The 13,652-nt window shown below is 32.6% G+C and overlaps 1 protein-coding gene and 1 pseudogene across 1 annotated transcript; both read left to right on the forward strand.

Annotated features, from left to right (window-relative positions):
* The first annotated feature begins 272 nt into the window (after nucleotides 1–272).
* Nucleotides 273–3,698, forward strand: LOC131847604 (uncharacterized). Its single transcript, XM_059197205.1, has one exon. It carries the CDS (start codon nucleotides 273–275, stop codon nucleotides 3,696–3,698), a length of 3,426 nt encoding a protein of 1,141 aa, XP_059053188.1.
* Nucleotides 3,699–3,886: 188 nt separating this feature from the next.
* Nucleotides 3,887–13,652, forward strand: part of LOC131847742 (hemicentin-1-like) — a 38,541-nt pseudogene continuing 28,775 nt past the window's right edge.

A 13,652-nucleotide genomic window follows, 5' to 3' on the forward strand; every position in this document is an offset into this window, starting at 1 on the left:
AAAAAATCCATATGAGACCGATGGGTTGAGGTTACCAAATATAAATTGTGTGCTAATTGTCTTCGCCAAGGGCACCTGTAAATAACTGCCGGTTAGGACCTTGTCGCGAATGCAAAAAAAAAAGACATAATAGTCTCCTTCACAACAATACTACTTCAGTTGGTTCTAATTGTGCTGACCAATCTGAAACTATTGTTAATTTTTCAAAACAAAATAATACCACTATATTATTGGGTACAGCAGTTATCGAAATATGCAATCCTAATACTGGTATGACACAAAAGGCACGTGCTTTACTGGACTGTGGTAGTGAGTCCTCATTTATTACAAAAACATTAAAGGACCAACTCTCATTAGATTCTAATCCTATAGACGCGCTAAATGTTATTGGTATCGGTAATGTCTGCAATGATAAAGTAAGGGAAACCTGTATTACACAAATAACATCTCTAAATAGTCAATTTACTGCTAAACTGTCGTGTTTGGTAATGAATAAATTAACAAGTGATCTTCCAAAGATCCCTATAGATGTACATAAATTTGACATTCCTCAAGACATCAATTTAGCAGATCCTACTTTTAATCAACCTGGTACAGTTGATATTTTGATAGGATCTGATTTGTTTTGGGAGATCTTGGGAAACGAAAAACGTTCTCTAGGTCCAAATAAACCTATATTAATAAAGTCTAAACTTGGCTGGTTGATAGCTGGCCCTACGCATTCTATACATAATTCATACAATAAATATACTAATTGTCATCATTCAGTATCGCATGTTGAAGTAGAATCTAATATTGATAGCATGCTCAAAATATTTTGGGAAATTGAAGAACTTCCTAAGAAAACAGTGATGAGTAAGAACGACAAAATTTGTGAACAGCACTTCATAGACAATACAGTTCGCCTAAATACTGGCAGGTTTTGTATTAAACTACCTCTAACAGATTCCACAGACTGCCTTGGAGATACCTTTTATTTAGCAAGAAAACGTTTTCTTTGTCTTGAAAGAAGGTTTAAAAGGCAGCCTAAACTAAAACTGGAGTATTCCAACTTTATTAAAGAGTATGCGAAATTAGGTCATCTCTCGGAGTGTCCTATACTAAAACCAAATCCAGCTTACTTTTTATGTCATCACGCTGTATTTAAAAACAGTAGTGAATCTACCAAGCTTCGAGTAGTGTTTGATGGGTCCGCTCCCTCTTCCTCGGGGTATTCTTTAAATGACATTCTGATGGTGGGTCCTAATGTACAGGACTCCCTCTTCTCCATTTTGGTAAGAGCAAGACAATACAAATACCTCTTAACTGGTGACATTGAGAAAATGTATCGCCAGGTTCAAGTGAAATCGGAGGATAGAAACTTGCAACTTATTCTGTGGAGAGAAGATGAGTCCCAGCCCATCAGAACATTACAATTAAATACTCTCACTTACGGTACGGCAAGTGCGAGCTATTTGAGCACAAGATGTATCAAAAAATTAGGGGAAGAGCAGGAAGAGGAATTAATTAGTAGTATTATTCAAAGAGATTTTTACATTGATGACCTTGTCACTGGATCTAATGATGCAGTTGAATTACGATATATACAAAATAGAGTTTCAGAGATATTACTATCCGGTTGTTTTAATTTAAGAAAATATAGAAGTAATTTGGAAAATCTGTTTGAAAATTCAAATATAGATACGCAACAAAATTTAACTATTAGTGAGTCTTCGAACACTCTCGGGCTTGGTTGGGACCCATCGAATGATTGTTTGCATTTCCCGATAAATTTTCACCTAGAATACGAAACAGTTACAAAACGAGTAATAATGTCAAATTCATTTAAATTATTTGATCCCTTAGGTATCTTAAGTCCATGTATAATCAAGCCTAAAATGATGTTACAAAAACTATGGTTACAAAAGATAGACTGGGATGAACCAGTCCCATATGATATTAGGGAACAGTGGATAAACTTTATCAAAAATATGCCTTGCCTTCTAAAATTACAGATTCCACGGTGGGTTATTTGCGACTCACCTGTATGTGTGGAGCTGCATTCATTCAGCGACGCTTCTCAAAGTGCTTACGGTGCATGTGTGTATGTGAGGTCAATAGACGCAAACAATGACATTACCGTAAGGTTACTTTGTGCCAAATCCAAGGTAGCTCCAGTTAAACCCATGACAATACCTCGTTTGGAGCTTTCTGCTGCACTTCTTGCTGCCAGATTATGTAGGGATATTGAGACGTCCATAAGGTACACACCAGATCGCATAATTCATTGGTGCGATTCTAGCGTAGTATTGTCATGGATCAATAATGACGTCACGAAACTAAAATCATTCGTAGCTAATCGCATTAGTGAGATTGTCGAACTCACTCATTCTTCAGCATGGCGATATGTCCCTACTACAGCTAACCCAGCAGATTTAATATCCAGGGGCTTGGATGGTAATCAAATTATTATGTCAAATTTATGGTGGACGGGACCTTCATTTTTATTTCAGAATGAGGCTGAGTGGCCAATATTAAAATCTTGTACTGAACCCTACGAAACACTACCCGAAATTAACACAAATATAGCAATGCTTCCGAATCCAATAATTCAAATCAACCGTTATTCTAATTTAACCAAGCTACAAAGAATTTTAGCATACGTAATGAGGTTTATATATAATTTAAAAAACAATAAAAATCAACGTTCAGGAAAATTAACTATAAATGAATTAAATGAAGCTTTTATAATACTCTGTGGCATTGCTCAACAAGAAATATATCCAATAGAATTAAATATACTATCAAATAATAAGATGTTAAGTTCTAAGTCGAAAATATTGCAGTTGTCTCCTTTTCTAGATGATCACAAATTAATCAGGGTTGGAGGACGAATACATGCGTCTAATTGTACATATGAACAGAAGCATCCTATACTTTTACATGCATCTCACCATTTAACCAAGCTCATTTTCGAAAGAGAACACATAAGTCATATGCATGCAGGCCCACAGTTATTATTAGCCGTAGTGAGAGAAATTGTGTGGCCTGTCAATGGAAGGCACCTAGCTAGGCGTGTTGTTAACAACTGTGTACGCTGTAGGCGTCTTCGTGGCAAAACACTTTGCCCTAAAATGGGTAATTTACCTTCCCAACGTATAACTCCCGACTTCCCATTTTTATCAGTTGGCTTGGACTTCGCTGGTCCTTTTCATATACTAAATAGAAAGGGACGTGGCAGTAGATTGATTAAAGCATACTTGTGTCTGTTTGTATGCTTGCGATACAAATGTATTCATTTAGAAGCGGTAAACGATTTGTCAAAGGAGTCTTTTATTATGACTCTCAAACGATTTGTCGCGCGCCGCGGTAAACCATTAGAGATATTTTGCGACAATGGTCGTAATTTTGTAGCCGCAGCAAAAGAATTAGGAGAATTTCTAAAATCAAACATTGACAGCGTATCTGACTTTGCAAATCATGAAGGCTTTAAGTTCATATTTACTCCTACTTACGCTCCTCACTTTGGGGGTATTTGGGAGGCAGGCGTAAAGAGCGCAAAGGGGTATTTAAAAAGAGTCATAGGGAATAGTCATTTGACATTCGAGGAAATTTCTACATTATTTTCGCAAGTGGAGGCTGTACTTAATAGTCGTCCTTTATGCCCTTTGTCGTCCCCCCTAATGATCTACTTCCATTGTCTCCTGGTCACTTCCTAATTGGCAGACCCTTGACTGCGCTGCCTTCACCATCATTACTAAATTGTAACGAAAATCAACTGAAACGCTATGCCCGCCTTGAGAAAATTCGTCAACATTTCTGGAATCGCTGGCAAAGAGAATATATATCAGAACTACAGCAAAGGACTAAATGGCGATCTAACACAGCTCAATTGAATATTGGTGATATGGTTCTCCTACAGGAAGACAACGTGCCTCCTTTAAACTGGCGTCTAGGTCGAGTAGCTCGTTTGTATCCTGGACCAGATGGCATTTCCAGAGTTGCTGACATCAATACCATAAAGGGATGTGTACGCAGACCCTTGGTCCGTATCTGTCCGTTGCCAACTATTGAAGAACTTCAACGTTGAAATTCCTTTCAACGGGCGGGAAGATGTTCAGGCCTAAAGCGCCTGATATATTTTAATAGCACCAAGAAGATGCATTATATAGTCGCGCACTTGTTTTTTGTATACCTGCATAATTTTTATTTTTTTTTCTTATATAGACGTTCGTCGATTATTGAGTTCTCTTCTTTTGTACTTACCTAATTTGTAAAACGTTGTCGAAATTAAAATACTTAAATATATAAATCTGAGTTTGATTAGAAGCTCCATTATGTTATACAAGACATATAGTTACATAATACCTACCTCTTGTATACCTACGTTTTGTAGCATATGACGTATATAACTAATTACAAAGACATTTTGGTCCAAGAAATATATATTTTTTATGGAACTGGTATGGTAATCAATAAAAAATATACTATTATAATAATATCCAAGGTCAATAGATTAAAAATAATCATCAAAACCCGTTCTATTTTGACAAAAATATACCGTAACATAGAGACGAAAAAAGAATAGAAATTTTCGTTGAATTTAGAAGTTCTCTTTCGCAGTAAGTTGACTATTGATAAACCTTCAAGTTAGATATTTTTCACAAATCATATTTTAAGTTCAATAATATCCAAGAAAGATACAATCACTTCAAAATATTTAATACTGTATTATAACTTTTATATTTTACATTTATTTCATTTACTAAAGATATAAATTCTGAATAAATTCGGAGAATCAGAAATGTTTAGTTACTTCAAAAGACTTTTACTTTGAATAAATATGCGTCTATATCGTTCAAGTCAACAAGATGATTAATAAGTAAATATAATAATATGTATAATAGTGAATTATACATATTATTGATATTTTAAGTTTTAAATGTTATGATGACTTTCGCCATCTATGGACCCTGATTAACATCTATCTATCTACACTAATCTTTGATAAGAAATCCAGATTTATTCTTAAAAACAGATTAATTGAATTGAAGTCCAAGTAACATATAATTGCTTCCATTATTAACGATTCTATTATGGAGAGAAGAGATTTCTAGGTCGCAATAGAAACCAAATATAAACGAAATAGCAATGACCGATGCCACAGTTTCTAAAAAGCAAACCTCAAAACTGTACTGAGTGAAATAATTACGTGTTTGTTACCTAGAAACATCGGGCTTTACATTTTGTACTAATCAGTGTAATACACGACTTCATTACATAGATATAGCAACATATGAAGTTTTAGTGAACTCGTGTCGTGTATTAATAATTTGACATGATATGAAATTATCACTGATCACTAGTTAAGTTACAAATTTGTTAAAGAAAACGAAATTAGGTTACCAATGTAAATGGCCCACTGTCCCCATTCTCTTAATTAGCAAAAACTCGACCCGATGAAACTTGGATACCAATCTTTGTCACTTCGTCAGAGTAGGCGGTACTCAACTAATGTCTGTTCACTTCATTCACCCTCGTCCGATTTTAAGGATATTGACCACTACTACGTGTTTGGAAAATAAAGCAAAATGTGTTAAAGAAACAAATCCCACTAGCCCATTCAGGACACCGCGCCTGTCTTTATCGGCCTGGGTGAAAAGAACACACAATTTGTATTTCAAGTACATACTTACTTACGTAGATAAAAGGATAGCTACATATATATAAATAACTAAAAATACATTACTGTACAACTTCTCCTGGGTCATTTAAAGTTTCCGGAGTGACTAACAATGTAAATATTTAACGTCCAAACATCTATAGGTATGGTATATACATAATTGTGCACAATTGTAAGCATATCAAAAGACACAAATACCTCTCGCTATTACAATAAAATTAACTTTACCGCCCGTAAATTATATCTAATGCTCCCAATATCTGATAAACCTTATCAAGGATGGGGCGCCTATCAAAGCGACATAACTATGTAAAAAAGCATATCAAAATGACAGTGGATCCTATTCCAAAATCCGATTAAGATAGGCTATATAAAAATAAACGGTAAAAAGAGATAGCTATCGGTTTTGGTTATATTGTTCAGAGATTAGAAGAGATATTAACTAACCATTACAATAAATCCTAATCTCCTACTTAGTACAGCCTATTATCAAAAGATCAATCATAATGGAATGTTTTTTTATTCACGGGATATCTTCAGTTACGTTGAAGATATAAGCTTGATTTTCACTCGATGAACTTAATATTCGTGTTTGTCCTGTATGTAATCGAAATATTTTTTTCTTTTAAAATGGAGCCTTAAATTTTATCGATATTAATTATAATTGACAGCTTCGGAGACCTAGCAGTTTAGCACATTACCTTACTTCTGATAGTTGTGAATTCGATTCCTCGCACGATGTATTTTTATTTATGACTATTATTGTTTGTATTGGTCTAGGAGTTTTCTATGAATAATATACATGTATGTAGAAAAAAATTAAGTTGTCTATTACCCATGACACAAATTTTGCTTAGAATATATGGCACTTTGTGAATAGTCCAGGGTTATTATTATTGCTATTATCTTAGAAATAAATACAACGGATGTTTACAGTTTCGACGCGCGAATAGAGACTGAATGGTCGAATGAAGTCTTCAACACGAGTGGAAGATTAAAAGCAGACGTAGTGAGCCAGCCCACAGCCCTCACAATATCGACCTTGACCCAGGACGACCAAGCTTTATATCACTGCCGTGTCGACTTCCTTATTTCGCAGACCAGGAACATTGGCGTCAATTTAACTGTCACAGGTAATATATTTATTTGTTATCTTCTGTTTTTACTTACGACTTCGTTCAAGTGACTTCAAATGAATAAATCAACTTGTTAAATAATTTTAATGATAATAGAACCACAATAACGGCCATACACGTTCGCTGCCGCTACCGCGTTCACATTACTCTCCGCGCACTTTTAGTGTTTGATAGCCCATTTATCGAGGAAGGCTATACGGACTATAGGCACAGAGGCTGCAATGAAAAATGTTGTAAAAACGGGGAAATATAACGCAAACGAAGTGTCGCGGGTCAGCTAGTTGTACATAATGGACATTAAATATAAACCTGTCCGAAGTAATTCTTCATGTAGCATTTTAATTATCCCGGATTAACTTTATCCCAGATCCATACCATTGTTCTAAAAAAGAGGGCTACAAACCCTTAAACAACCTGTCTTGTTTAATCCATAAGATAACTTAATCTTATTATCACGTATTAACTTCGTAAAGCACCTGACCATCTTTCAATGACATACATATAGTATATTACTTATTATATTAAGTAGGTAGGGTAGTACTTGAGAGACCCACTGGTTTCAAAGAGTTCAGATGTGGAAATATCTCTTAGTGCGAAGGAAGCACCGATATTAAACCAAAAATTAATAGGATATTTCATGTTTAACTATTTTATATGTAAACCGATGATATTTTATTTCCTAAAAGAAAAGTTTTTTTTACTTATATTTTAATGGCCTCGCTGGTGTAGCGGTTTCGCTCATCGACTGCCAATAGTTGCGGGTTCAGTTTCCCGCCCAGTACTAATATTTCTAATTTATGAGTACGATTATTTGTATTGTTCTTGGTATTTTCTATGTCCATATATTATGTATGGATTTACAAAAAAAGAAGTAAAGTATTTCTTTCAATTGTCTAGTATCCTTAACTCGAGCTCTGCTTAACTTGAGACTAGGGTGTTGTGTGAATAATCCTAGTTTATTATTATTATTATTCCAATAGTTTCTAGTAAGAATAAACATACGTATTAACATCAATATAATATTCTTTAATATCACTGTGATCATATTGCAATCCCAGATTGCAATTCAATTCGGTTTAATACCTCAGAAACTTTAGATAGGTACTATCATATTAGGTATGTATTTTATCCCATATCGTGTACTCCCCTACTTTGAAATGTTGTTTCTCTTGTTCTACTTTCATATACAGTCTCGTCTAACACAGGCTTTATTTTGTTTCGTTTCATATTTCCGCGAATGTAAGCATTTGTACAAATCCTAAAATCAGTTACACACAAAAGACATTACGTCTTCTTCTTTGGTTTATAGTTATCGGCATAATTGTTGTTTAAAGTCTAATAACTTTAAACAAAGTTATTCGTGATAAAATAGAACATAGCCTGTATATATATAATATATATTACCATGAAAATATTTAATATCTTCCTGCCTTTGGAGACGGCTATTTTATAAAGAGAATACTAAAATAACTTTCAAGTAGATAGGATGAAGAATGTACTAATAAATATAGTGAAAAAACTAAAATTTATAATAATCCACATAAAATATGAAATATTTCTAACAATGCTTTTACTTTTATTTTAATGGATAAATATGGAATGGTGCAGCCGACTGCGTTAACAATATACGCTGTCGCGGCATGAGTAAGATATTCTAGAACGGTGTTTTCCAATTAGTGGTACGCGTACCCCCGGGGGTACGTGAAGTTGCATCAAGGGGTACGTGCGGCTATCAGTAAAACAAACATACACACACTCACACACTTTCACATTTATCATATTAGTGTGATTGCTACAATAAGGGGTACTCAAGGTTGTTGGTGGGAACCACTGTTCTAGAATGAACATAAAGTCGGTTAGTTAGTCCATCAAGGCGAATTCACTAGGAATTAACCATGATGGTGTCTAAAAGGGACCAACCTAATAGACGCTAAGCGTAGCTAGTATGAAGCAACTAGTTCCCATTATTGAGGACCACATCCCTCCAATTCTTTTACTGTACCATCAGATTCCAGTTTATCCACTTTAGAAATGCATCCGCCGTGATTAACTTACGTTAACTTTGCTAGGATATGCTAACTGCCTCCTTATCTTCAATCCAATTCTACCAGGCTTCACTTCTGTAAAAAAATCTCTAAGTTTTCGTTTAGAGTTGCATTACTTGAATAAAGCATAATTATCATAGTTTCATGTATTCTCAATGTACAGACAACTATCGCTTACATTTTTTATATATATACATATAATTACGATTATAAACCCAATGATTATGTTCTGGAGAACAACTTGGAGGATATGGCCACATTTTCCCGAGAATATTTGAATCCAACGTGGTAAGAGGGCAAATCTACTCACCCGCCTCGTCCTCTCCTAGATTAATTTTATTCGTATTCTCTGGAAACTTTATATTTAATACTCCTGAGAAGATACTTATATCATGTAATACCTTCTGTATTTGAGAAATTATGCAGACTTTGCAAAAGAATTGTGATTTTTTCATTATTTAACTTCATGATGTGATTTATGCCTATATGTGTTTCTGATGTGTAAGCTATATTACTGTAAAGTTTCATCAGAAACTGTTCAGTAGTTTTTTCGTGAAACAGTAACAAACATACATCCATACTTATAAACTTTTTTGTTTATAATATTATTAAGATATGTAAGATGTTTTTAGTTCTCACAGATTTAAAATAATCGCAAGTACGTAATTTGCAAAATAGACTCTGCTCGCATCTGAACGATGTATTTCTCATTGTCGTAACTTTAATCTATTTATCTAAATTACATTCGTAGTGTAAACGATTTGATATGAATAAATACTATAAATTAGACACTGCTGTTGCAGTATCTAATCTATATATATGAATAAAATTGGAGTATCTGTTTGTAATATTGAATTAACCGTTTTTACTACATACATATAAATACGGTACATACACCAAAAAACATTTTTTACAAATTTTGTGTGTCTTTATGTTCTAGCTTATCTCTGAAATGGCTGGACCGATTTTGATAAACTTTTTTGGGAAGTAGCTGATGTAATAAGAAGTAACTTTTATTTTAGAAAATACATTTTATTTCAGAAAAAAATTAAGTTCCACGCGGACGAATTCGCGTGTACAGCTAGTTAAAAATAAACACAATCGGTCTTATTACAAAAAATCTGTTAAAACTCGGACGAAACGTGGTCTAAATGGTCGTGGTTTAAACCATTCCTAAAGTTAATACTTGGAATAAACCTAACATTATTACGAATCCAGATCTAACAGAGGACTACTTAGTACTACAGTTAAATCGTTCATTATGTATTCCATACAGAAAAGTCAATGTCTGTCACCGTACAATTACGTTCCATTTTGTGAAAAGATCAAAAATAATATTAGTTCAAAGAAAAATGTATAAACTAAAAATAAATTTATTTCTATTTATCTATGTCTTCATTATAACTATTTCAATAATATATAATATTTATTAATGTACTATTAGGCTGAAAATCAGTTTTAAATTACAAGTAGGAATCCTATACGGAGAAAAGGAACGGCGAGATATTTTTATTGGATCGTTCGAATGGTGACTATTTCAAAGTCAAATGAGTGAAAAAATAACAAATAACGTCTTTTATATATTTTTATTGTCGTAAAATTTGCTTTAAATATTTTTAGTTAATGTATTTTTAATTTAGTAAAAATATTTTTCCAAAAACTACAACTTACAATAGAATTTTTAAAATGGAGTTTGTATTTTTGCATTTAGACCACTGTTAAACTAGGGGCATCGCAGATCTAACTTTAGAACATAGACGAATCACGATTTAGAGATAAACTTCATTTTGTAATAAGGAATACATTGGTGAATGGTTTATTACTAGTGCTAAACCAGGTTTATCAAATTATAGCACCCAATTAATCTACAATCAATGATGGTTATTATGTGTGTAGGATTTAATTACACCTATTTTCGATAAATGTAATAATACACGGCGGAATATTGTCGTACTGAATATCCTAATGTATATTTTATAAAAATATGATAATGTGGTTATAAATATTTGGATGTTTATTAATAGATCAAATTATATTTGATTGGATTTTAATTAAATATTGCAAACAGATTATGTATACATATTTAAATAGTACATTTAACCAGTGTTAATTGGATAGCGCTGCAGTATATAGTATATAGCTAGACTAAAGCAAAAGAAGGCTAACAGAAAACCATTTAACTTAATAGAAATAACGCTTAGTAAATATTTTTCTTTGTGTCCATTGGGGAAAAGGCGAGTAGGCAGTTTCTCTAGAAAAAACTCAATGCCCTGAAATGCTAGACAGTTTTCCGAAATTATTCCGGGCCCGTCGACAAGTCTGCGCCTAGCCAATTCACATGTGACATGAACAGTCGAATTATTATTCAGATCATGTCACGTAAATATTACTTGAGTGACGTTATATTCAGGTGAAAATCATAAGGGTTAGATATCATTTTATGTTAATAATGTGTTAAGTAAAATATATATATATATATATATATATACTGATATGCCAGTTAATAGTAAAAGATAACTGTCATCTCCTGTATACATATATACCACCTATTACCGTGATACGTCTAATTAATTTTTTTTTTTATTTATATAACAAGAACTCAACACATTATGGCATTTTCCATAATCTTACAATGAAATAGGGAGGACAACTGACAATTAGAACCTAACGAAAAGATAACAGAATCAGAGAGAAACGTTTGAAATGTAATATAAAGAAGAATATATGAAATAGAGAGTCAAAAAGAAAAAGAAAAAAATATATAATTTACGATAATATATTTTTTATTTCTAATACATTATATATGATAGAAAAGTTACGAGTTAAGATAATATATCTTATTATTATTACTATTAATTTATTTATATAATATATAATTACTCACTTTTTTCATGTCTCTTCAAAATATAACTCTATGGCAATCTAGAAAATAAAACTTCGATAACAAAATTCGCCTTCATCCCTCTTTCTCACTTCATTCTGCCACCAGCAGATTACTTTGCAAGCCATATACCAGTATGATCGATGAGATACAGCAATGAAATTACTGAAGAATCTCTACCCGGTAATTTCTCTGCGAAATAAGATGAAGCGATTTGATATCGGAGGGAGTCCACAGTTATCTATGATATACAAAATAAAATTAATTATTTTTAATCGAATCATTTAAAGAATTGTTGCAATATATGACTTATCAATCCATACTAATATTCTAAATCCAAAAATGTGTCTGCCCATCTGTTACCTTTTAGCGACTAAACGAGTGGACGGATTATTTAGAAGATTTAGAGACAATTTGTCAACGAAAGATTTTGCACACGAAATCGCAGGTAACAGATAGTTTTTTATAAATTTTTAATTATTAGAAATTCATTATTGTATGTTACCAGAAATGAACAACATTTCTATGGAGACATTTACTCTGAAAATGTCGTATTTTAAGCTGTCACGAAATTTAATTGCGATAACCTATGGGGACTTGCCGAGTTCATTTGTATTGTATACATTCTAAAGTTTAGTGGCTCAGTATTCTGTTGACCTTCTAAACTTTATTCGACTAACCTCTAATTCCCTGCAATGTAAATATATATCTAATAGTTGGAAATAACGTAAACATACTTGTATTTAATAATACTTAAATGCAAGTAATTATTTAAATACATTTATCATACACTGTGTCCGGTTTCACTTCCTTTCGGGTTGTCTTTTCAAATAAAAGATTGACTATGTTCATCATAGTGATATAATAATCTTCCTTCTTATTTTTGATATGATTGATAGTTATTAGTAACGAAAAGTTAACAAACAGATCCTTGTCTTTTCAGTGTCTATCTAGACAGTCTTTCGCATTTATAATATTGATATAGATAAAAGAAAATACATCCAAATAAATATAAAGAGACATATTATGTTATTTATTATATAGTATTTATTAATAAAGTAAAATGATATTCTATAATAATTTGTCAACAAATGTATCTTATTAGTTCATATTTTATATTAATGAAGTTGTCTTAGTAAATATGACTATTTTAGAGATAAAAACATTAGTAACATGTACAAAGAATAACAGAGTCCCAAAAAGGTATCATTATACAGAAAACATTTCTATACCTAAAATAATTAATTCATTAAAGCTACTAACAAGCATGTTAATTAAGGGAGGTAAGTGAATTACTTATTAGTAAAGGCTTACCTGGGTTTTACTAACACACTGCGTAGAATTATCACAATAATGTAATCTATTTCGTGTATGAAAGCCATCCAATTCAAAGTTAATGAAGATAATGTTACCGCAATTTACGAACGAAGTAAGAAAAAATCTGCAACATTTCTTTTCACTTCAGAATTTGGTAAGAAGCAATTACGGGAACGAAGTATAAATGCGCGTTTCTCTTACATATATAATATGTAAGAGAAAGAAACTCGATGGTTACAAGAGAAATAAATAATCCAATGTTTCATCTTATCTATCTCTTACCAGAACAGAGCCGTATCCACCACACACGTGTGTCTGTATTGGTATGCTCTAATAGATCTCTTTAATTATTGGAATAGTGCCTTTTCGTAGTCAAGATATATACAGAAGATACCTGTATTTATATAGTTACCGTATCTATTATCTTTGTCTGTACTTACTGTACAAGGTTTACAAAGTCTGCATAGTATCTCTATTTTACCTATTTCAGCAGCCAAATAGGTTGATCTGTAAACTGTATATTAGTTTGATTATAGAGTGTGAAATTGCAGGATATGGATATATTACACCTTACTTTAATTTCTTATGAGGACCTCGGTGGTCTAGTGGTT

This window comes from Achroia grisella, unplaced genomic scaffold, assembly GCF_030625045.1.
Source record: "Achroia grisella isolate CSIRO2021 unplaced genomic scaffold, CSIRO_AGI_Agris_v1 utg540, whole genome shotgun sequence".
Taxonomy (NCBI): Eukaryota; Metazoa; Arthropoda; class Insecta; order Lepidoptera; family Pyralidae; genus Achroia; species Achroia grisella.

What these genes read in the sequence shown, in the direction of transcription:
- LOC131847604 (XM_059197205.1), top strand. Translation starts at nt 273, where the DNA reads ATGACACAAAAGGCACGTGCTTTACTGGACTGTGGTAGTGAGTCCTCA.